General features: G+C 40.3%; 1 protein-coding gene across 8 annotated transcripts in view; it reads left to right on the forward strand.

Moving 5' to 3' along the window:
* The window catches only part of ccdc178 (coiled-coil domain containing 178), a 365,844-nt gene that overhangs the window by 228,365 nt on the left and 112,667 nt on the right, over window positions 1-24,812 (forward strand). For all 8 annotated transcript variants that reach the window (XM_072259449.1, XM_072259707.1, XM_072259587.1 and 5 more), the window contains one exon: window positions 15,545-15,694. In XM_072259449.1, coding sequence (XP_072115550.1) covers window positions 15,545-15,694 — 150 coding nt within the window. The remainder of the gene's footprint in view (window positions 1-15,544; window positions 15,695-24,812) is intronic.

Consider the following 24,812-nt stretch of genomic DNA (forward strand, 5'->3'; position numbering starts at 1 on the left):
AAAACTCTAGCCATTGCTGTTCTGCTGTCATCCCTGCTAGTAACCTCTTCCATTCATGTTTGGCCAGCTTCTCTGTCAAACCACTGTAATTCCCTTTACTGCACGCTAATACTGATACTTCGAACTTTAGTTTCTGCCTCTCAATATGTAGTGTGAATTCTATCATATTACGATCTCTGCATCCTAAGGGTTTCTTTACCTTAAGCTCCCTAATCAAATCTGATGTATGCATCTTTATTGTCCAGGTGTTCCAGAGCTGAGTGAAGGTCCAAAGAGATGGCATTTTCTCTTGATCTGTTGTGATGGTAACCAAATTGGAGCATGTCCAGGTCACTTATAGAATCTGAGTCATAGAAAAGTACAGCACAGAAACAGACCCTTTGGCCCATTTTGCCCATGCAGAACCATTTAAACTGCCTATTCCCATCGAACTGCACCGGGGCCATAGCCCTCCATACCCAAACCATCCATGTACCTATCCAAACCTCTCTTAAATGTTGATTATCAAGCTCGATTGCAGCACTTGTGCTGGCAGCTCAGTCCACACTCTCACAACTTTTCAGGCAAATGTTTATATTTCAGGCAATAAGCTGGTTAGCAAACATCCTGGTATATGATCTAGCTTGACTGCAGACTTGTGATATTTTTATATATTTCAGTAAAGCATTGCTGCTATTCCTGTTTCACCTTCCCAGCCCCCGCACACAAGAAAAAATTTCGACCTCATCAGAGTTTCCCCTTGCAAGAAATATAGCATTGTTGGACAAGAAAAGTCATTGTCCATCCAATTCAACCTCTTTCATCCTGTTGGTATAGTGATAATGGATATGTTGATTAATCATATCAAACAATTATTCTGCAATTGATTCAGATTGTCAGGTTTTACTGAGCAGAGCATCCAAAGCCATATTTCATCAACAAGCTCTAAAAATTGCATTGTAAGTGTGACTGTGTTGTTGAACCCTGATTTTCATTGATTAATGCACTATTGCAGATAAACATTTGCTACAGAATGGTTCGGTAGAGACGCAAGTCCTGTCTGTCCAAAGACACAAAGAAAGTCCTTCTAATCTTCACATTAGAATGAATGAGACTTTACTTTTCCTGCTGAATGTACCAGGTAGCTAGTGGATGCTTACAGCATTTTCATGTATTTCAGTAGACATTGGTATAGCACTTCATTTTGTGAGTAGGGCAACTTGAGTCGTAGCTTCATGGTTTTCATGTTCGACTCTGCAATTTGGTTTTGTTGGTAGTAGTTTTTCAATTTATAGGTGGTAAATTTATTGTCTCCATATTTATTTTATTGCAAAATCTGAAGTACTTATTCATTGTCAAGGTATAATCAGAAGAAGTCATTCTTTAGCACCTCACCCAAGTAACACTTTGGTTAGATTGCATAATAGTAAATATCAAGTTTATTATAACTATCAGAGCATTACAGTCAAGATCCAATTCTTCCTGAAAGTACTGCTTACACGGGCACATTTACTAAAGTTCAGTTGACAGTAATCAGAATATAAAATTACATATACTTTACCCCTGACTAATATTGTTCACAATTTCCCTGTTAGTAATTTTAACACCTGGAAAACCATGCACATAATGCGCTTGAAATTCCATTTTGCACTTCTTCTGGAAGGTTCTGCAAATGTGAATCTTAAAGTCAAAAATGGCTGCTCACTTGTATTGACTAAAGGAAATCAAGAGCAACAGGCTTAGAATTGCTTAAATTTTAAAAGTAAAATAAAAATATAAGTTTTCTGAAGGTATATGAAATGCATTACCTTGCTTGAGCTAACGATTGTAAAGTTTGCTAAAAGCATGGTCAATAAACTGTAAAGTTTTTAACTAATTTAAATTTAGTTTTGAACTGCCAAGGAGATGTGAATCAAAGAGCACAGAATAACGGGGAAGAGTTTGGGAAATCAACAGTTTATTGACCATGCATATAAGAACATAAGAAATAAAGCAGAAATACCATCACGATTCTGTCACCCTAACCATGAAATCCAAAGGGAATCTGATGTTCTGGAAGCCTTCCAGCACAGAACTAAAGTGGGATTAGTAGGAATGGCCCAGGATGGTAATCAGGGCTGTATGATCCCAGTTCTGCAGAATGTTTAATGACTTCACTTATGGTTTAAGTTTAGCATAAGGAGCAACAAACTGCAAAACTGGACTCATAATTGCAAAACTAGACTTACACACTGCTCAAGGCACCATATCATTACTCACATAATAAAAATATAATAAATCAAAATACCTGTCATAAATTCATTTGTCCATTACACAAATACACAGACACATTTACCTCAACTCCAACAGTGATACACACATATCTCATTCCTTGCATACTCTTCCTCTTCTTCAGCCCCGGCAGGCACTTCATGCAAATGTATTAATTCTAGCCAATAGAACAAAAGAAATGAGTGAATATTAAAGACTAGTAGGCTAACTGGCTATTGCTTGGGTCAGTGAGAGTATCTGGGAAAATTCGAGAGAATAAAATGGGACTAGTATAACTAGGTCATTGTGGATTCAGTGGGCCAAAAGGTTTACTTTGTGCTGTGTAAATGTATACTTCTCATACAATTAGCAATACTTGGAACAGTTGCATGGAAAAGAAGCTGGATCAAAGGATCTAGCTGTAGGTGCATCAGATTCTAATAAAATTAAATCCGAAAATGTTTTGGTAAGTCAAACAAGAAATAGTGGAGGCATACACCGTAACTTTTGGTCATTTTGGGGTATGGAAATATGCTAAAGATTTGTCTGTGTAGCACTTTTGTTGAACTAATTAGTATATATCATTTACTGATTGTGAGTGGAAATATGGTAAATAATGATGGAAGGTAACAAGAGTGACCTTCTGAGAATCAGAATCAGAGAATCACCTCAACTCAGCAAAACTTCAGAATTATAATCTAACAGAATCTTTCTTGTAGTATTCCTAAGAAATTTTTTGAGATTATGCTTGATATACCTTGGTAATGATTGTGGAAGTATCTACTGCAGTCAGGAAGCTTTATTGGCACTATTCTCCAGAACAGAGCTCCTACCACTTGCTGTGTCTCACTGATGCTTAGTGTTCCATGTGGAGAACCTTTCCTGATCTCAGTAAATCCCCAGAGTAAATGTACCTGCTGCTTACAACAGGGTGGGTTAAATGAGGAAGTATGCTGGCTTCTTCAGAGCTAAAGGTACGTCAGTTTAGCTCTAGTGGAATGGCTAAGAAACAGTAAAACATCTATTAAAATGATGGGGCCAAGCTGGGTTTCTAGCTAATATGATAAATATTATTTGTTCTAAATTATCATAGAGAGCAGCTTCAAAGAGCAGAGAATAATGGGGAGAGACTTTGAGGAATGATATGAAGAGAAGGTGGGTCCATAAATTAGTTTAAACAAATGGGTGATAAATTTAAATTGGAGGAATTATAGGTCTGAGAGCCATTGTAGGTAAACAGGGGCAAGGGTTCATTCTCAGGAATGACTAGTGCTGGCTGAAGCAAGCTGCATCTGTTATTGGATAAACGCATTACATCTTCACAATTGGTCGGAAGTGATGGTACCAACACTTTGATCTGTTAAAACAGCTATGACATGACATGAGCTCCAAACTTTTCTGATGTTACTCTTTAAATGTAGATTGATAAGGCTGAAAAAAGAAGAAATGTCCTCTATTTGTGGCGATGAGGATATTCTTGAGGCTTGAGAAGGTGTCTCAAGAGATTGTGTTCAAGACAAAAATGTTTGAAACAACACTCAGGAGTTGATGATTAATCTCAAAATCTGGTGTTGAGTACTCCAGCTCTTCTGTATTGAGGTGCACACAGTACATTCTTTACTTGAGAATGCCAATAGTTTACTCTGTCAATAGGTTTGATAACATGGCTTCCTTTGTTTATAAGGAGCCTCTTCGTGCAACTAAAGAGCCATGACTTCAAGGCAGATCTCACTTGCCATCCTTTGTTTGTCAGAATGGCTCAGACATTTATGAAATATCAAAAAAGAATCGTAACTGCCAACCAAAGTAATATACTGTGGCTGATCATACAAGAACTGCAGAATGTCTCCCAGTTAATTTGCACTGTCTATAAATCAAAGTGAGTGTAGTCAATGGCGCTTTGCACCTCAGGAAAGCTTACATCACTTGGATCCATCTCTTTGAAAACTTTATTAAGCAAAAAAAATAGCAATCTTTGAAAGTGTAGAAGATGATGACAACTATGATCTTAAGTGTCACTGGTCGAGTATTTTTGCAGATCTCTGCATCTGGAGTTTTGTTTACTGCTCAGACATACGGCATATTAGTAAATTGCAACTACAGCACTGTTCAAAAGTCTGAGGCACATCTATATGGCTAGGGTACCTAAGACTTTTGCACAGCACTATAGTCATTTTATGTATTGCACTGTACTGCTGCCACAAAAAACCAACAGATTTCATGAAATGAGTGATGATGAACCTGTTCTGATATGGGTCCCCATTGTGGTCTGTGAGTGAGAAGGGGGCAGGGAAAGGAGACATGGTTGGGAAAAGGGGAAAGGAGGGGGGAGGGAGTGGGAAGCATCAGAGAGACATTCTGTATTTCTGATGAGAGGCCGTGGTGAGGATGGTAAGGAGCCAAGTGCTGGAGTATCAGAGACTAAACCCAAGACATAATTTTGAGATTGAGATGAGAGCAGGGTTCTTTTGATTAGATGTTTGAATGGAGGAGCAGACTCGATGGGCCGAATGGCCTACTTCTACTCCTATATCTTATGTTCTTATGGAGTCATAAATTCAAACCACAGTTGCAGACTCAACTGAAATCAAGTTGACGATTGAGCACAGAACCAGATTTCAGGTGCTCTTTAAATATTAAAAACTGACATCAAAACATGGCCGTGAATTAATGGAGCGGGCCTGAATCTTCAAGGGGCCATGCCAGTTATCCATGCTGTAGAGAATTGGAGCAGCTAAACCCCAGAAGCTGGTGCAGTTGAGTGCGTATTGTAACAATAAAGATGAATAAACCAATTGTTTGGAATCAAATGATCTGGTGTCTGAGTGATGGTCTGCACTTACGCCAATTCCCAGCCCAGCACTCATTCTCTGCCACCTGTCCCAAACCCTTCTGCTGCTCTACACTCTCGCCATTCTAAACTTCCTTTGATTCTGCCAGGTTTGCAAAACTCGCTCTCTGTCCCACATTGACAAAAACAGTACTATACAAAAACCTTAGAACCCTGCACAGTATTTTACGTCGTACTTTGATCCATTAAAATGAATTTAGAGGAATTGTATGTGAATAGTATCGAAGATAGTACTCCCCTTCCTGTGTCTGGAGGCAGTCAGATTTTTTCAAGTAACAACACCACTGCTTATTCTCTCTGTTGTTGCACTCTGAGAAGGCTATGACATCTGACAGGAAATGGCTATTAAAATTAAATTGGTAAACTGGTTTATTGTTGTCACATACTGAGGCACTGTGGAAAAACTTGTCTTGCATACCATTCATACCAATTAATCTATTAAAACAGTTGCTGAGAATGTGCAAGGTAAAACGTTAAAAGCATGCTTTATATAGATAGAAAGTGTAGTGCAGGTAGACAGTAAGATGAACATTATATCAAGGTAGATTGTGAAGTCAAGAGTTCATTTTATCATATGAGGGAACCATTCAATAGTTTTATAGCTTCAGGATAGGGTCTGGTAGTACTTTCTTCAGGCTTTTGCATCTTCTGCCTGTTGGGAAGGGCGAGAAGAGAGAATGTCCAGTGTGGGCAGGTTCTTTGATTAAACTGGCCGCTTTACCATGGCAGTGAGAAGTACAGAAGTATGAAGGAGAGGCTAGGGGTCTCTGTTGTGCTGAGCTGTATCCACACTCTCTTAGTTTCCTTGTGGTTACAGGCAGAGCAGTTGTCATACTAACTGCTATGTTAATGAAGGATCCAGACAGGATGCTTTCTATGATGCATTGATAAAATTTGGTAAGGATCAAAGGGACGTGCCAAATTTCTGTAGCCTCCTGAGGAAGTAGGGGTATTTGTTAGGCATGGTGTTCATGCGGTTGGACCAGGACAGGTTATTTGTGGTGTTCACTCCTAGGAACTTGAAGCTCTCATCTCTCTCAAATTCATCATCACTGATGTAAACAAGAGCAGGTTTATTGCAGCCCCCACCTCCTGAGGTCAGTGGCCAACTCTTTAAGTTTTACTGACACCATGGGAAAGATTGTTGTTATTACACTAATCTCTCTGTTTCTTTCCTGTATTCTGACTCATCGTTATTTGAGATACACCCCACTGTGCTGGTATCATCTGCAAACTTGTAAATGGAGTTAGAGACCACACATCAGGACAGATAAAAGGTCTCGGCCAGAAATATTGACTGTTTACTCTTTTCATAAATGCTGTTTGGCCTGCTGAGTTCATCCAGAATTTTGTGTGTGTTGCTTGGAAAGGGCAGTGTTGAGTCCCAGGTCTAGGAGTTTGAAGGTAAGCTTATTTGGAATTAGAGTATTGATGGCAGAAGTCAATAAACAATAGTCCATCATAGGTGTCTTTATCCATCCTCCAGAGATGATGTAGGGTTAGGGAGATTGCAACTGCCTTAGATCTGTTTTACAGCAAGTGAACTACAGTGCATTGAGATTAACTGGGAGGTTGGATTTATTGTGTGCCATGACCAGCCTCTTGAAGCACGATGATGGTGGATGCCAGAGCCAATGGCTGATAATCATTAAGGCACAATATCTTATTTTTTTTTTAGGCATTATAATAATAGTGGTTTTCTTAAAGTAGGTAGGAATCATGGATTGAAGAATACAGAGGTTAATAATGTCTGCAAATATTCCTGCCATCTAATCTGTACAGAATCTAAGGACATGGCCAGGGACACCATCCAGACCAAATCTTTTCCCCAGTTTCACTGTCTGGAAGTTTGACCTTAAATCTGCAACTTTGTGACTGTAGGTCCAGTTGCAGTGGAGGCTTTTGGGCTGGGTGCTGACATTCCAATCCCTTTCTGTTCTAAACATGCATTCAATTCTTCAGGAAAGAGTGAGATATTTTTGGCAATGCTGTTGAATTTATCTTGTAGTGTATTATAGCATGTAATCTCTGCCACAACTAACTATTGGTATGGGAGCCAATTTTGGACAGGTATTGTTTCTTGGCATCCCTGAGATCTTTACAGAATTCTCATCTCAAATGCTTGTAGAGGGCAGGGTCACTTGATCTGAATGCTGTAGTCCTAGATTTCAATAGGAACTGGATCTCCCAGTTCATCGATGGTTTCTGGTATGAGAACACATAGGTTGTTCTCTTTGGTGCACAGTTGCATATCAGATTGGAGGTGGAACAACACCTTATATTTGTCTGTTTGTGCATAGTTTTCTGTAAGTTCTATTCAATTTCTTTATTTCCCTGTAAATACCTGTCCTATCAGGAGCTCTAACACCCTTGACCAATGCCACTCAACCATCAAATACATTTTTTCAGGCTATCTGGTGACAGCCAGACTGTGTTCCTTTACCTTGCATACAAACAGAAGCAGAAATGTGAGAATCTGGAACAGAAAGTCATTTAGTCCTGGTCTGAGAAAGTAGATGAACTTTTATGTGACAACTCTGAGTTAGTAGACTGGTCCATGTTCAAAGACTCAGCTTCCCACCAAGATGAGTATATCATCACAGTCAAGGACTTTATCAGCACAGTTGCATATACAGACCGCCACTGGGTGAAATTTTGCCTCTTAGGTTCCTATTAAATGACTTCTTTTTCACCTTAAACCCATGCCCTCTAGGCCTTGGTTTCCCATCCCTAGGAAAATGATTGTGTGCATTGATCCTATCTATGTCCTTCATGATGTGATATATCTCTATAAGATCACCTTTCATTCTCCTCTCCTGCAATGAATAAAATCTGTGCCTTTGCAGTTTTGTTCTGCAATCAACACTCAAGACCTAGCAATATCCTTATAAATCTTCTGTGCACTCTTTCCAGCTTACCGACATCTTTCTTACAGCAGGGTGTTGGATTCTGATGTTATTGATCCAAGATTATTTTGGAAGTCAAGAGAGAATCAGAGTGGTAATCTATGTGTGGAGCCAAAAGAGATGGGGGAGATCTTAAACAAAAGAAAATCTGCAGATGCTGGAAATCCAAGCAACACACACAAAATGCTGGAGGAACTCAGCAGGCCAGGCAGTATCTATGGAAAAAAGTATAGTTAATGTTTCAGGCCGAAACCCTTCAGCAGGACTACCAAAAGGTTTCGGCCTAAAATGTCGACTGTATTTTTTTTCCACAGGTGCTGCCTGGCCTGCTGAGTTCCACCAGCATTTTGTTGAGGGAGATCTTAAATACATTTTTTTGCATCTAGAGTTACTCAGGAGATGGCACAGAGTCTATAGAAGTAAGGCAAAACGGCATCAATTTTATGGGCTTTATACAGATTATAGAGGAGGAGATGTTTGCTATCTTGAGGCAAATTAGGGTGAATAAACCTCTAGGGCCTGACATGGTGTTCCCTTAGACCTTGCAGGAGGTGTGCAAAAATTGCTGGGGCCCTTGCAGAGATACCTAAATCATCTTCTGTGACAGGTGAGGTGCCAGAGGTTTGGAGTTTAGCTCATGTTGTTACGCTGTTTAAGTAAGCTCTCAAAATAAACCAGGAATTTTTTTAGCCAGTGAGCTTGACATCAACAGAGGGAACGTTATTGTAAAGCATTCTAAGGGACCGGACATATGAATATTTGGATGGGCATGGACTGATTAAGAATAGTTAGTATGATTTCATGCGTGGTGGGCTGTGTCTAACTACTTATAGAATTTTTTGAAGAAGTTGCCAGGAAACCTGATGAAGGCAAGGCATGGATATTGTCTCCAAAGACTTTAGTAAGGGGTTTCACAAAGTCACTCATGGGAGGTGTGAAAAAGATGTGAATTATGATAAGGCATATCAAGATAAATATTATGACTCATTACATTGAATAACCCCAGCTTCCTAGATTTTAATGAGTCTAATCAAAGAAATCCTATCCAACAGATTGGTGTACTTTAGCTGCTTCTGTATGAATATGACCAGCCAAATCAGTTATGTTAGCAGACTTGTCAGGTATGTAAGTACAACACTCCTTGTCCATAACTGCACATATTCACCCCTTAACTGCTAAGAGAAAATCTGATGCCATACAATTTTGAAAAACCATTTTATGCATGGTGACTATTTCTGTTCTTGCTTTTTTCAAGGCATCAGAAATGTCATTACTTCCCTTTCTAAAGTTCTTCCAAGTCCTTAAATCTTCGCAATCATCCTTGCTGACTACACCACCTTGTTGGATTCTTATGTTTTTGATCCAAAGTTCTTTTGGAAGTCAACAAAAAGGTATAAAACCTGCTGCTTCATGATAATTTTATTAAGTGCTAATTGAACAAAGAGAATTGGAAATGGGGAGTAGCAAGAGAATAGTAGGGGAAGGAAAAGAAGAAGCAAAGATGGCAGGCAAATGTGCTCAGCCCTTCTTATGCCATAGATAAGAAACATTCCATTCACATATTTAGGTAAAAGTTAACTGATCAGATAACCCCAATTCAAATAATGTGGTACCAAACAAGCTTCCAGAAAGAGAAGAAACTGTGACCATTAGGAGGCACACTGAACAGTTGCACATACATACTGTGACCACTAGGAAACATACTGAACAATTATATGTACAAACGTTTGTATATAGGTAATTGTGTAAAATATGAGCAGGCGTAAAAAGTTAAACTGATAGAAAATAACAATTATCCATTTAATGCCTAATCCAACATTAACTCTTTCCAGCTTACTGACATCTTCCCTACAGCAGAGTGAACACAATTTCCCTAATGCAGCCTTACCAAGGTTATGTACAACCTCTGACATCACATTAAAGAATCTGTACTTGTACTCCAATCTGTACTTATGGTCCTAGACCCCTCTGCTGCATCTGGATATGTCATCGACCAATTGTTTTTTGCAGAAACCTTGAAATCAAAGTTAATTTACCAATGTATACTCTATATGATGTGTGAGCTCATGTGAATTCTGGAATTCACAAACATCAGCTGAATGTCAGAAACACTGTTAATAACTGATCCTTTTAAATGTGGGGGGGTGGGGTGTGTATTCATCCAGCAACTCAATTGGTTCTGTGAGGGAAATGCATAGTGTGGACTACATCATTAAAGTTAAATTTGATAATGTTGTTTACCTGCATCTGTTATGTTTTAGAATCAGACATCCTAATATCATTCCCAAGACAGCACTGGCACAGATTGCAGGGTAAATCTGTATTTAAGACCATACGATATATAGAAGCAGAATTAGGCCATTTGGCCCATCTAGTTTGTTCTATCATGGCTGATTTATTATCCCTCTCAATTCCATTCTCTGGCTTTCTCCCTGGAAGCTTAGATGTCCTGATTAATCAAAAATCTATCAACCTCCGCCTTAAATATACTCGAAGATTTGACCTCCACGGCAATGAACTCCAGAGATTCATCACTCTCTAGCTACAGAAATTTCTTCACACCTCCTTTCTAAATGGATGGATATCCTGCTAATCCGAGGCTGTGCCCTCTGGTTCTAGACTCACCCACCATATGAAACATTCTCTCCACATCCACTCTGTCCAGGCCTTTTAATATTTGATAGGTTTCAATGAGATACCCCCATTCTTCTTAACTCTAGCCTCAGACCAAAAAAAGCTCCTCATGGATTAACCCTTCCATTCCCACAATCATCATTGTAAACCTCCTTTCGACCCCCTCCAATGTTAGCACATCTTTTCTTAGATAAGGTGCCCAAAACTGCTCGCAATACTTCCAGTTATGGTCTAACCAATGCTGTGTAAAGCCTCAGCATGACATCCTTGCTCTTAAATTCTAGCCCTCTCAAAATTGTCTTCCTTAACACTGAATCAACCTGTATGTTAATCTTTGAGGAACACTGCACTGACCAGGACTCCCAGCTCCCTTTGCACATCTGATTTTTGAATGTCCTACCTGTTTAGAAAATAGTTTACATTACCAAATGCATGACCATATACTTCCCTGCACTAAACTCCATCTGCCACATCTTTGCCCATTCTCTTAAGTCTGCCCAAAGTCCTTCCTGCCCCTCCATGTATCTTTGCACTGTCCGTAAATTTGGTCACAAAGCCATCAATTCCATCATCCATCACTGACATATAATGTGAAAAGAAGCTGTCCCAATACCAAACCTTGTGGAACACCACTAGTCATCAGCAGCCAACCAGAAAAGACTTCCTTTATTCCCACACTTTGCATCTGGCGTGTCAGACAATCTCGTATCCATCATTATATCTTTCCTGAAATACCATGGGCTTTTATTTTGTTAAGCAGCTTCATGTGCCTTCTGAAAATCCAAGTAAACAATATCCACTGACTCTCCTTTGTCAATCCTGCCTCCTATTTTCTCTAAGAGTTCCAACAGATTTGTCATGCAAGATTTTCCCTTAAGGAACTCATGCTGACTCTGGCCTATGTTATCATGTGTCCCCAAGTACTCCAAAAATTCAACTTCAATAATGGATTCCAACATCTTTCCAACCAACACACATAAAAGTTGCTGGTGAACGCAGCAGGCCAGGCAGCATCTCTAGGAAGAGGTGCAGTCGACGTTTCAGGCCGAGACCCTTCGTCAGGACTAACTGAAGGAAGAGTGAGTAAGGGATTTGAAAGTTGGAGGGGGAGGGGGAGATCCAGAATGATAGGAGAAGACAGGAGGGGGAGGGATGGAGCCAAGAGCTGGACAGGTGATAGGCAAAAGGGAATGAGAGGATCATGGGACAGGAGATCCGGGAAGAAAGACGGTGGGGGGGGACCCAGAGGATGGGCAAGGGGTATATTCAGAGGGACAGAGGGAGAAAAAGGAGAGTGAGAGAAAGAATGTGTGTATAAAAATAAGTAACAGATGGGGTACGAGGGGGAGGTGGGGCATTAGCGGAAGTTAGAGAAGTCGATGTTCATGCCATCAGGTTGGAGGTGGAACAACACCTTATATTCCGTCTGGGTAGCCTCCAACCTGATGGCATGAACATCGACTTCTCTAACTTCCGCTAATGCCTCACCTCCCCCTAGTACCCCATCTGTTACTTATTTTTATACACACATTCTTTCTCTCACTCTCCTTTTTCTCCCTCTGTCCCTCTCACTATACCCCTTGCCCATCCTCTGTGTCCCCCCACCCCCCCCCGTCTTTCTTCCCGGACCTCCTGTCCCATGATCCTCTCATTCCCTTTTGCCCATCACCTGTCCAGCTCTTGGCTCCATCCCTCCCCCTCCTGTCTTCTCCTATCATTTTGGATCTCCCCCTCCCCCTCCCCCTCCAACTTTCAAATCCCTTACTCACTCTTCCTTCAGTTAGTCCTGACGAAGGGTCTCGGCCTGAAACGTCAACTGCACCTCTTCCTAGAGATGCTGCCTGGCCTGCTGCGTTCACCAGCAACTTTTACGTGTGTTGCTTGAATTTCCAGCATCCGCAGAATTCCTGTTGTTTGCATCTTTCCAACCAGTCAGGTTAATTGGACTATAATTTCCTTTCTTCTGCTTCTCTCCCTTCTTAAACAGTGGAGTGGCATTTGCAATTTTCCAGTCCTCCAAAATCATTCCAGAATCTAGTGTTTCTTGAAAGATTATAACTACTGCCTTCACCATCTCTTCAGCTACCTCTTTCAGAACCCTGGGGTGTATACAATCTGGTCCAGGTGATGTATCTATAATCAGACCTTTCAAGTTCCCAAGCACCTTCTCCTTAGTAAAAGCAACTACACTCATTTCAGCCTCCATACACTCTCAAATTTGTGACATACTGCCAATATCTTCCACAGTGAAGTCAGACACAAGGTACCTACTTTGTTCTCCATTTTTTTTGTCCTTCATTACTACCTCTCCAGTGTCATTTCACAGCAGTCCAATATCTACTCTAGCCCTTGGTTTACTCTTTATATATCTGGAAAAAAAACCTTTGGTATCCTTTTTTATTTTATTGGCTTGCTTTCCTTCATATTACATCTTTTCTCTCCTTATGGCTGTTGATATTTAAAAGTTTCCCTAACCTCTAACTTTTCACTGTTTTTTACCATATTATATGCCCTCCCTTTTGCTTTTATGTTATCTTTGACTTCCCTTGTCACCCATGCTTGCGTCATCCTCCCTATTAAGTACTTCTTCATCTTTGGGATTTATCTTTGATTTGCCCCCAGAAACTCCAGCCATAAGAACATAAGAAACAGAAATAGAAGTAGGCTATCTGGCCTGTTGAGCCTGGATTGATCCTATTGATCCATTCAATAGGATCATGGCTGATATGGCCATGGACTCATCTCTAGCTCCCTGGCTTTTCCCTATAACCCTTAATTTCCCCCACTATGCAAAAATTCCCCTACTATGCCATTGCTATTTATCCCTGATACCGTCCCTTTCTAATCAATTTTGGCAAGCTTCTCTCTCAAGCCTCTATAATTCCCTTTCCTCCACTGTGATATTACTACATCTGACTTTATCTTTTACCTGTCAAACTGCATTGTGAATTCTTGCAGCCTCCTCAAGGTTCCTTTACCATTAAACTCCCTAATCAAATATGGTTCATTACACAACACCATATCCTGAATTGCTATTCCCCTAGTGGACTCAACCACAAACTGCTCTATAAAGCCATCTTGTAGGCTTTCTCTAAATTCCCTGTCTTGGGATCCAGCACCAACCTGGTTTTCCCAAAATACTTCCATATTGAAATCCCCATAACTATAGTAACATTGCCCTTATTACGTGCCTTTTCTATCTCCCATTGTAATTTATATCCCACAACTTAGTTACTATTTGGGGACCTGTATATAAGTCCCATTAGGGACTTTTTGCACTTGCAGTTTCTTAAGTCTACCAGAAGAATTCTGCATTTTCTGATCCTAAGTCACTGCTTTCTAAGGAATTGATTTCACTTTTTATCAACAGAGTCACCACACCCTCTATGCCTACCTGCCTGATACAATGTGTATCCTTGGATGTTAAGCTGCCAACTATGATCTTCCTTCAGCCTCAACTCGGTGATACCCACAACATCATACTTGCCGATCTCTAACTGCGCTATGAGATCATCTACCTATTCTGTGTACTGTACACGTTAAAATATAACACTATCAGTCCTGTATTCATCACCCTTTTTGATTTTTGCCCCATGTTTAATTGACTGCAATTTTAACCTGTACAACAATTGCCCATTCTCAGCCCTGTCACTCCCGTTCCTCTCCTCCTGCCAAATTAGTTTAAACCCACCCCACAAGGATAATGGTTCCCTTCAGGTTCAGTTGTAAACCACCCTTTTTGTATAGTTCATATCTTCCCTTGAAGAGTTTCCAGTGATCCATAAATCTGAAATTCTGTCCCCTGCACCACTCTTGGAGCCTCTCATTCATCTGTACTATCATCCTATTCCTGCCCTTGGCTAGCATGTAGTACTGGGAGTATTCCAGTGATTACTACCTTGGAGGTACTGCGCCTCAGCCTCTTCCTTAACTCCTTATGCTCACTGTGCAGAACCTCTTCCTCCTTTCTACCTTTGTCATTGTTGCCAATGTGCACTATGATGCTTGGCTGCTCACCCTCCCTCTTGAGAATCTTCTGCATTTGCTCTGAGACATCCTGGACCCTAGCACATGGGAGGCAAACATCATCCTGGCTTTGCTTTCACAACCTCAGAATCTGACGGTTAAATGTAAGCAGGCTTCTTCCACTGAGGTTGGGTGAGACTACAACTAGAGGTCATGTGTTGAGGGTGAAAGGTGAACTTTTTAATGGAACTTGAGGGGAAACTTCTTCACTGAGAGAGTGGTAAGACTGTGGAAGAAGCTGCCAGCTCAAGTAGTGGATGCAGGGTCAATTGCAACATTGAAGAGAAATTTTGATTGGTACGTGGATGGGAGAGGCATGGAGGGCTCTGGTCTGGGTGCAGGTCCATGGGACCAGGCAGATTAACAGTTCAGCACAGACTAGATGGGTCGAAGGTCCTGTCTGTGCTGTAGTGTTCTCTGACTCTATGACTATCTACTGCTGCCTCCCTAACTATTGAATGTCTTATCACTATCACTCTGCCTGGTTTTCAAGAGAATTGCTTGCAGCTCATCAAAAAGTTCGGAAAGGCCCTGACCTCTTTTCAAACTTTGCATTGCCTCAGTCAGTCAAATGATTGCTCATGATGATTGCAGTCTGCTGAATATTTGAGATAATTTTACCACCTAAAACAACTCACCAAGCAACCAAGTTTTTATCATCTGAATCTTTACACTCAATGAAGAAAAATAACTGACTTACCAACTGAATGGGCTGCATTTATACCTTGGTAGTAAAATTTACCCTAGGTAATTTCCCACGATTTTAAATGACGTTTCACATCTTTGACTGTAAATAGTAAATTCTTAAAGATGAATCCAACTAGCAAATGGAAGCTTTGTGATGGCAAGAAAGGATCTTCTTGTAAGCGGTAACATTTTTTTTCTGGTAACTTTCCAGACTAAGCTTGCTTCTGCGCTTATGGAAAACGCTATTCAAACCGCAGAGTATAAACAACTACAAGGGACTTACCTGGACATGAAAAGTAAACTTGCAGATATCTACTATGACAGGCTGAAAATTGAAGGTCGCATCAAGGATTATCTTCAGGTAAGTAGAGCTACAAATGATGAAGAAATTGCAAAGAGAATAAATGAGCAATTATTCTGTGGTGTATTGGATGTTTTTTTTTGCCAGTTCAGATTCAGCTCAACTCAAAGTTCAAAGTAAATTTACTATCAAACTGCACCTATGTCACCCTGAGATTAATTTTTCAGTAAATCCAATAGCCATTATGGAATCAATGGAAGATTGCACCCAAAAGGGTAGACAACCAGTGTGCAAAAAACAACAAACTGTGCAAGTACAAAGGAAAAAATATCAAGAGCACAAGGTGAAGAGTCCTTGAAAGTGAGTCCATAGGTTGTGGGAACAGCTCAGTGACAGGAAAAATGAAGTTGAGTGAAGTTATCCCTTCTGGTTCAAGAGCCTAATGCTTGAGGAGTAATAACTATTTCTGAACCTCGTGGTGTGTGTTCTGAGGCTCCTGTACCTTCTTCCTGTTGGAAGCAGCCAGAAGGAGCATGACCTGGGTGGCAGGGAGTCCCAGGTGATGGATGCTGCTTTCTTGCAATGAAGCTCCATGTACATCTGTCTGAAGTAAAGAAATAAAAAGAACACTTCAGTTGGAAGTTTTCATGTTTTATTCCTTTATAACATTGAAACACAGTGGATTTAATTTGGCTTTTTAATACTAATCAATAGAAAATGACTCATGTCAAAGTGGAAACATCTCTATAAAGTGATCTAAATTAATTACAAATATAAAGCACAAAACAATTGATTGCATAAATATTCACCCCTTCAAGTCAGCATTTAGTAGGTGCACTTTTGGCAGCAATTACAGGCTTGAGTCTATACAGATAGTTTACCAGCTTTACACATCTGCACACTGCAGTTTTCCCTCATTCTTCCTTACAAAACTGCTCAAGCTCTGTCAGGTTGCACGAGGATCATGAGTGAACAACCCTTTTCGAGTCCAGCCACAAGTTCTCAATTAGTTTGACTTGGCCATTACAGTACATTAACTTTGTTTTTAAGCCATTCCTGTGTAGCTTTGGCTTTGTGCTTGAGGTCATTGTCTTGCTGGAAAACAAATCTTTTCCCAAGTCGCAGTTCTCTTGCGGACTACACCAGGTTTTCCTCCAGAATTGCTCTATATTTTGCTGCATTCATTTTACCCTCTACCTTCACAAGCCTTCCTGGGCCTGCTGCAGTGAAGCATCCCCACAGCATGATGCAGCCACCACTATGCTTCACGGTAGGAATGGTGTGTTTTTGATGATGTGTGTTTAGTCTGATGGCCAAAAAGCTCAATTTTGGTTTCATCAGAGTCCCCCACGTGCCTTCTCGCAAACACTAAATGAGATTTCATGTGAGGTTTCTTTCAACAGTGGCTTTCTCTTTGCCACTCTCCCATGAAGCTGCAACTGGTAAAGCACCCAGGCAACAGTTGTGGTATGCGCAGTCTCTCCCATCTCAGCCACTGAAGCTTGTAACTCCTCTAGAGTTGTCATAGGTCTCTTGATGGCCTCCCCCACGAGTACCCTTCTTGCACAGTCACTCAGGTTTTGTGGATGGCCTGCTAGAGGCAAATTTACAGCTGTGCCATACTCTTTACATTTCTTGAAGATTGTCTTAACTGTACTCCAAGGGATATTCAGTGACTTGGAAATGTTCTTGCATCCATCTCCTGACTTGTGCTTTTCAATAACCTTTTCATGGAGTTGCTTGGAGTGTTCTTATATCTTCATGCTGTAGCTTTTGCCAGGATGCTGACTTTCCAGCAGTTAGACCTTCCAGATACAGGGGTATTTTTACTACAATTAATTGAAATACCTTGACTGCACACAGTTCTTTAAAAACTGATCTCCATTTAACTAATTATGTGACTTTTAAAACCAATTGGCTGCACCAGAATCAGAATCAGAATCAGAATCAGGTTTATTATCACCGGCATGTGACGTGACACTTGTTAACTTAGCAGCTGCAGTTCAATGCAATACATAATCTAGCAGAGACAGAAAAAATAAATAAATAAAATAAAACATAATAATAAATAAACAGGTAAATCAATTTATGTATATTGAATAGATTATTAAAAAATATGCAAAAACAGAAATACTGTATATTAAAAAAAAGTGAGATAGTGTCCAAAGCTTCAAAGTCCATTTAGGTATCAGATGGCAGAGGGGAAGAAGCTGTTCCTGAATCACTGAGTGTGTGCCTTCAGGCTTCTGTATCTCTTACCTCAGTGGTCATTAATCTCCGGGCCACGGACAGATACATTGCCGCGAAGAATGCAACGGTGCAGCGGTGGCGGGAACGCACCCAGCACATCTTTAAGAAAAAAGCTGAAATAAACAAGCTAATTAAATAGGTGCCGCTCGGCACATAAATGTCAGCCCAGATCAGAGGCGACGCAGTCGGCTGCTACTGCACCACTGCATTCTTTGCGGCCCCATATCGGTCCGCAGCCCAGAGGTTGGGGACCACTGTCCTACCTGATGGTAACAGTGAGAAAAGGGAAGCCCTGGGTGCTGTGGGTCTTTAATAATGGACGCTGTCTTTCTGAGACACCGCTCCCTAAAGATGTCCTGGGTACTTTGTAGGCTAGTACCCAAGATGGAGCTGACTAGATTTACGACGTTCTGCAGCTTCTTTCATCCTGTGCAATAGCCCCTCCATACTAGCCTATCAGAATACTCTCCACGGTACAATTTTAGAAGTTTTTGAGTGTATTTGTTGACATGCCAAATCACTTCAAATTCCTAATAAAGTCTAGCCACTGTCTTGCCTTCTTTATAACTACATCGATATGTTGGGACCAGGTTACATCCTCAGAGATCTTGACACCCAGGAAAATGAAGCTGATCACTCTCTCCACTTCTGATCCCTCTATAAGGATTGGTATGTGCTCCTTCGTCTTACCCTTTCTGAAGTCCACAATCAGCTCTTTTGTCTTACTGACGTTGAGTGCCAGTTTGTTGTTCCACTAGTTGGCATATCTCACTCCTGTACGCCCTCTCATCACCACCTGAGATTCTACCAACAATGGTTGTATTGTCAGCAAACTTCATCACTGATGATTTGGTTTATTATATTAAAGGGGGTGAACACTTATGCAATCAATTATTTTCTGGTTTATATTTGTAACTAATTTAGATCACTTTGTATAGATCTGTTTTCGTGATGACACGAGTCTTTTTCTGTTGATCAGTGTAAAAAATGAATTAAATCCACTGCAATTCAATGTTGTAAACAATAAAACATGAAACCTTCCGGGGTGGGGGTGAATACTTGTTATAGGCACTGTAAATTCTGCATAACTATAAGACTACATTACAACAAAGGAGTACCAGGCCAAAATTTTTAAAAAATGAAGATAGGTCAAAATAGCTTGAAAAGATAATTTATATATCATTTATCATGTTCTCAAGGTATCCTAATGAATTACTTTTGAAATGCAACTTGGGTTGTTATGTATGCAAATTCTGAGATTAGTGTTGCAGAGCGGAACAAAGTTTCATAAACATTAAAAAAGATGAGCAATTAGTCCATGTAGTTTGGTGCTCAATGTAGAAATATGTACTAGAGCATTAGAGCTCTCTTTACCTTCATCTCCTACGTGTGAAGCCCCTGTCCATATCAGCTTTTTCTAAAAAATGGGTCTAATTTAGCTTTTGAACAAAATAAGTATGAAGAAGAGAAAACAATTAGAATTAAGGAGGAAACACGTTTAATCTACATTGTACCTTGTAAACCACCTATGAAAATAACATCAGAAGATAAATTTGCAAAGTGATTTGATGCGATATTGTTTATACACCTGATGCCTGCATTGGAAATTAAGACAGCTAAAATGGCCATCAGATTAAGAATCCCTAGTTGGTCTTATACCACTTTGTGCACTCAAGCCCAAATACACCTCCAGTGTCATAGGTAGGCATCACAAAACGAGAAAGGTCCTAGTGCTTTCCTGGTGTAAATTCTTCTCAAGCTTCCAGACAGGTATGGGTATCAATTATAACCAACGTTTTGATGATCCTTGAAGAAGATGGCAAGGTTTTTCAAGGAAATGTCAGTTATAACTGATAACTGTATCCGGATGGAAGCCCAAGAAGAGTTTATTCATCTTTCAAAGCTTTCACTCTCACATAAGCTACTTTATAAAAGCAGTTTTCAATAATATGTAGCAAAACAATCCATGGTGTTTAATTGAAACATAGAAACATAGAACACCTACAGCACAATCCAGGCCCTTCGGCCCAAAACGTTGTGCCGAACATGTCCCTACCTTAGAAATTACCAGGCTTACCCATAGCCCTCTATTTTTCTAAGCTCCATGTACCTATCCAAAAGTCTCTTAAAAGACCCTATCGTGTCCACCTCCACCACCATTGCCAGCAGCCCGTTCCACGCACTCACCACTCTCTGAGTAAAAAACTTACCCCTGACACCTCCTCTGTACCTACTCCCCAGCACTTTAAACCTGTGTCCTCTTGTGGCAACCATTTCAGCCCTGGGAAAAAGCCTCTGACTATCCACATGATCAATGCCTCTCATCATCTTATACACCTCTATCAGGTCACCTCTCGTCCTTAGTCGCTCCAAGGAGAAAAGGCCGAGTTCACTCAACCTGTTTTCATAAGGCATGCTCCCCAATCCAGGCAACATCCTTGTAAATCTTCTCTGCACCCTTTCTATGGCTTCCATGTCCTTCCTGTAGTGAGGCAACCAGGAATTGAATTGAATTGAATTGACTTTATTACTTACATCCTTCATATACATGAGGAGTAAAAATCTTTATGTTACGTTTACGTCTCTGTCTAAATTTGCAATGTGCAATTGTGCAATTTATAGTAATTTATAATAAATAGTATGTACAACAGGACAGTCAATACAATTGTAACATCATGAATTAATCAGTCTGATGGCCTAGTGGAAGAAGCCGTCCCAGACAGAGCCTGTTGGTCCTGGCTTTTATGCTGTGGTACAGTTTCCGGGATGGTAGCAGCTGGAACAGTTTGTGGTCGGGGTGACTCGGGTCCCCAGTGATCCTTCAGCCCCTTTTTTATGCACCTGTCTCTGTAAATGTCCTGAATAGCGGGAAGTTCTACAGATGTTCTGGGCTGTCCATTCTCTGCAGAGTCCTGCGATTGAGGGAAGTTCAGTTCCCATACCAGGCAGAGATGAAGCCAGTCAAGATGCTCTCAATCGTGCCCCTGTGGAAAGTTCTTAGGATTTGGAGGTCCATTCCAAATGTACCAAATACCACAGAAATGTAATCAGAAAGAAAGAAGGAGACATTAAGAGGGGAAATTATATGGTTTGACAATGAAGGATTTATTGAGTGCTTTAAAGGACCTGGTAGTGGAAAGGCAGCCACGTTTAAAGGAGAAATCCTAAATGAAATTATTTGGACATGGGTGAAAATTTTAATTTTGAGTGTTGATATGGCTAGTAGCCATTACTCTTGCAACGTGCAGGAGTGATGAGTTGAGCAAGCCTTGTTGGAGACCATGCTATGGCCAGCAGAGTTTGCATATGTGTCTTAGTCAGCCAGGATGGTGGTGAAATAGTCAATCCCGCAGGCAATCGAGGATTGTTGAGGGTTTTAGCAATAGAATATACCAAAGAAAGGACAAGGTTGAATGATGTCCTAAGATAGGAGTTGGTAATCTTTCTGATGGAGAGGTTGTTCGCAACATTGGAAGCTAAAGTCATGAGAATTACAACAGGGCAGCTGGTAGACCTGCTGTTACATTTCCAATAACCAGTATTCAGTCCTGACCTCCAGTTCTGTCTGAATGGAGTTTGCATATTCTCCCTATGATCAAGTTTCCTCCTACATCCCAAAGACATACAGATTAGTAGGTTAACGGGCCACGGCAAATTGTCCCTGGAGTGGAGGTGAGAAGAAGATTCAGTGGGGATTTAATGAGAATATGGGGAGAACACAATAGGATTACATGCCTGACACTTGGTGCAAACTTTAGATTCAGATTTCAGATTTAGATTTATTTATTACATACGTTGAAACATACAGTGAAATGTGTCATTTGTGTTAACAAGCAATACATCCAAGGGCATGCTATAGGCAGCCCACGGTGTTGCCACACATTCCAGTGCCAACATAGGTTCCCTGCAATGCTCAGCAGAACAGAACAAAATGGAATAGAGCAAGTGACAAAGCAACAACAGTGAAGAAAGCCCGTTCTTCCCTCCCTCTCTCCCACTGACCCAGACACATAGACATTCCTCTAACTCCAAAGGCAGTCTGTCTTCTTTGGCCTCCAATGGACTCATGGATTCACAGACACTGGCCATGCCTTACCCAGCAGACTCACAGAGCTTTGCAGACCCAGGGTCCAGCAATCAGGTCTCAATGTCTGGGCATCCAATCGACCATCAGGCTTCTGATCAATCTAAGGACTTCCATATGGACCTCTGATCAACCTTTGCTATTGATCCAGGACTCGCCAGTGATGGCAGATGAGGACCCTGGAGGAAGGAGAGCCCGAGCTCCTGGCTTCAGACACTAGACTCACTGATGATAGGTCTCAGAAACTAGGCCTCGAACTCTGGTGTCGCTGATGATGGGATCCCGAATGTCTCCCTGGTCTGTGAGTCCAGCATCTGACCACACCATCACCAGTAGCCTTTGAATGTGGAGCGGAAGCTTAGGCTCTGGTCTGTCCAATAGTTCTTCCACATCCCATTCCTAAACTCTAACCTGATCTCTAACTTCCTTCTCTGTTCCCAAACCCATTTTTATGAAGCTAAAAAACTTTAAAATAAAGTCTGAGCTTTGACCTCAATAGAGACTAGCTTGGCACCCGTCTTGAAATCAGTCTCTGGGTGGTTCAAATGGCATTTTTCAGGGGAACAGTTGTTTCACGTGAACAACGTCTGTCAGTGTTATGAATTGTTTGATTTCAATAGCTTTACTCTTCAATATCTAACTGCAGGAAGTTGTGTTTACCCAGAACTGAGTGGTTAACAAACGGACCACATGATATATTTAACTTGATACTCAAATCTTGAACTGATGGCACTTATAGGCAACATGTTGGCAAGGACTAGGATGGAGCAAGATTAGATTCTACTGAAGAACTACTCTAAAGGTTCTGCATCAACCATTAAAAGAATAATGGTGTGTTGTCATTGTAACGGAGGATGTCATTGTTAATTCTCTCTCTCCCCTACTCTCCCATCCGCCCACTCTCCCTCCCCTCCCCTTTCTCTCCCTCTCTCACAATATTTAGCTTCCTTTTTTCTGTTGCTATTTTACTATCTGCTGGTATGATTCCATCAAATAAAACAAAAGCGCAAGCAATAATCCGATTTTGTGTTTTTTTTTAAAGTATCCCATTCCTACCACCAGTAATATATAATGGGCCCTGTTTTTGTTTTCTTAATGAGCTGAGTCTGACAGCAGGATATTCTTCAGATACAGAAATAATAATGTTTTAAAAATTCGTGGCAACTCAACATAACATTTTTGTGATTTAATTGTTTTGCTTAGACAGTGTTTTAATGAGAGAGATAAAGATCAGTTAATGTCAGCAGACCGATGGATTGGAATGTAATACTTCTCAAATTATATTGCCACTTGCACTTCTAATGGGTTTTATATCTTTTTAACAGAATAGTATGCCAAATATTTTAAATAGAAAATGTTTTAGTGGTGAACCTTATATTTTGTTTTCTAAGCATTGGGAATAAAATAGGGAACTGAGAAAATATACCTCTGCCCTCAGCCACCACGTTGAAAACAAATGTCTGAATGCAATGAACCAGGCAAACATAAAAATCAAAACCAAAAAATTCTTATCCTATTACATTTACATTTATTACATTAAATTGTTTTGCTTAGCTAATATTGCTTTTTGTCACTTTCAAAATCAAATGTGCCTTTCTTTATTATAAGCAAAAAGCAATCATATTACTTTAAAATACATAAGCTGCCTTGTGTTGCATGCTAATTTGAATAATCAGCTTTTGTCACCAGCTACGTTTGCTTGAAAGGCATCTGAGAAATTTGACAAAATGTACTTTGGATGAATTTCTTAGAGTAAATGTTTGTACTAAAATACACATCGGTGAACACCGCACTGACAGAAGAGCTGGTGGATATGGCAGTAGTAATCGAAGGTGCTAAGCCAGCTGTCTCGCTCTGTTTGCTTGCTCACTGCTTTGGGCATTTTGCCAACCTCATTGCAAATAACTGCATTAGTCAAGTGTATCAGAATTATTACAACACTGCGTCCATCTCATTTATTGCTGTTGGTGCATTTTCTAAATCTTTACAGTACAATGAGAGGATATTTCAACTTAGTTACCTTTTTTCATTCACCAGTCCTAAAAGTTCACTTTTCCTTTGTTACAAATTTGGACAGAGGGACAATCTTTGCAAGCCACTTTGTTATGTAGCCAGTACCTTCCCAGAATGATTTGTAATGCCGTGCCAGCAGAATTTCTGATTACAATATGGCCCATGATACATATTTCTAGCCTGTGAGTGGTATAAATATGGAAAGAAGCTTACCACATATATTGAAAATGTGTTTCTGTTTAACTTGATAGTTTACTTTCCACAAATTACTTAACAAGTAAGGTTAGTATACTCCTTTACAATGGAACAGTATTCCATATCTGTATAGAGTGTTTGTAGTGATTATCATACACCATAATATGCAAACAATCAGTTCATATTCTGCATTGGCTATCAAGCAAAAAAGAAACTACATTATTTTAACTGCAAATCACAACATGAAAAAATCTAATTGAAGTTTTATTAATAACAAATGAATTGTCTACTATAATAGAGGGCTTAAATTTAGCATTGTTTTCTGTAAAGAGAAATAGGCATAACAATAACTAATTTAGCAGAATTGAGCAGTGTGAAATATCGTGGATATTTGAATCAATGCTAATTAGGTCAAGAGCTGTTTGTATGTAGCCCTAAAAATACACCAGGAATTAAGGTCCTGTATCCATTGCAGATCCCAACTTTAAATTTATTTATACTCGTCAGAGCTGGCAAAATGCAAATCTTGCCTGGTATTTCCAGAACTTGAGCTCTTTCATGAGTGGTTCATTGTCACTGGGGCAAGGTGTTACGTACCCCGTAACTGGGTTGCCAAACCAGCAGAAATGGATCACT

The sequence above is a fragment of the Mobula birostris genome, chromosome 1 (genome assembly GCF_030028105.1).
Source record: "Mobula birostris isolate sMobBir1 chromosome 1, sMobBir1.hap1, whole genome shotgun sequence".
In the NCBI taxonomy this organism is placed as follows: Eukaryota; Metazoa; Chordata; class Chondrichthyes; order Myliobatiformes; family Myliobatidae; genus Mobula; species Mobula birostris.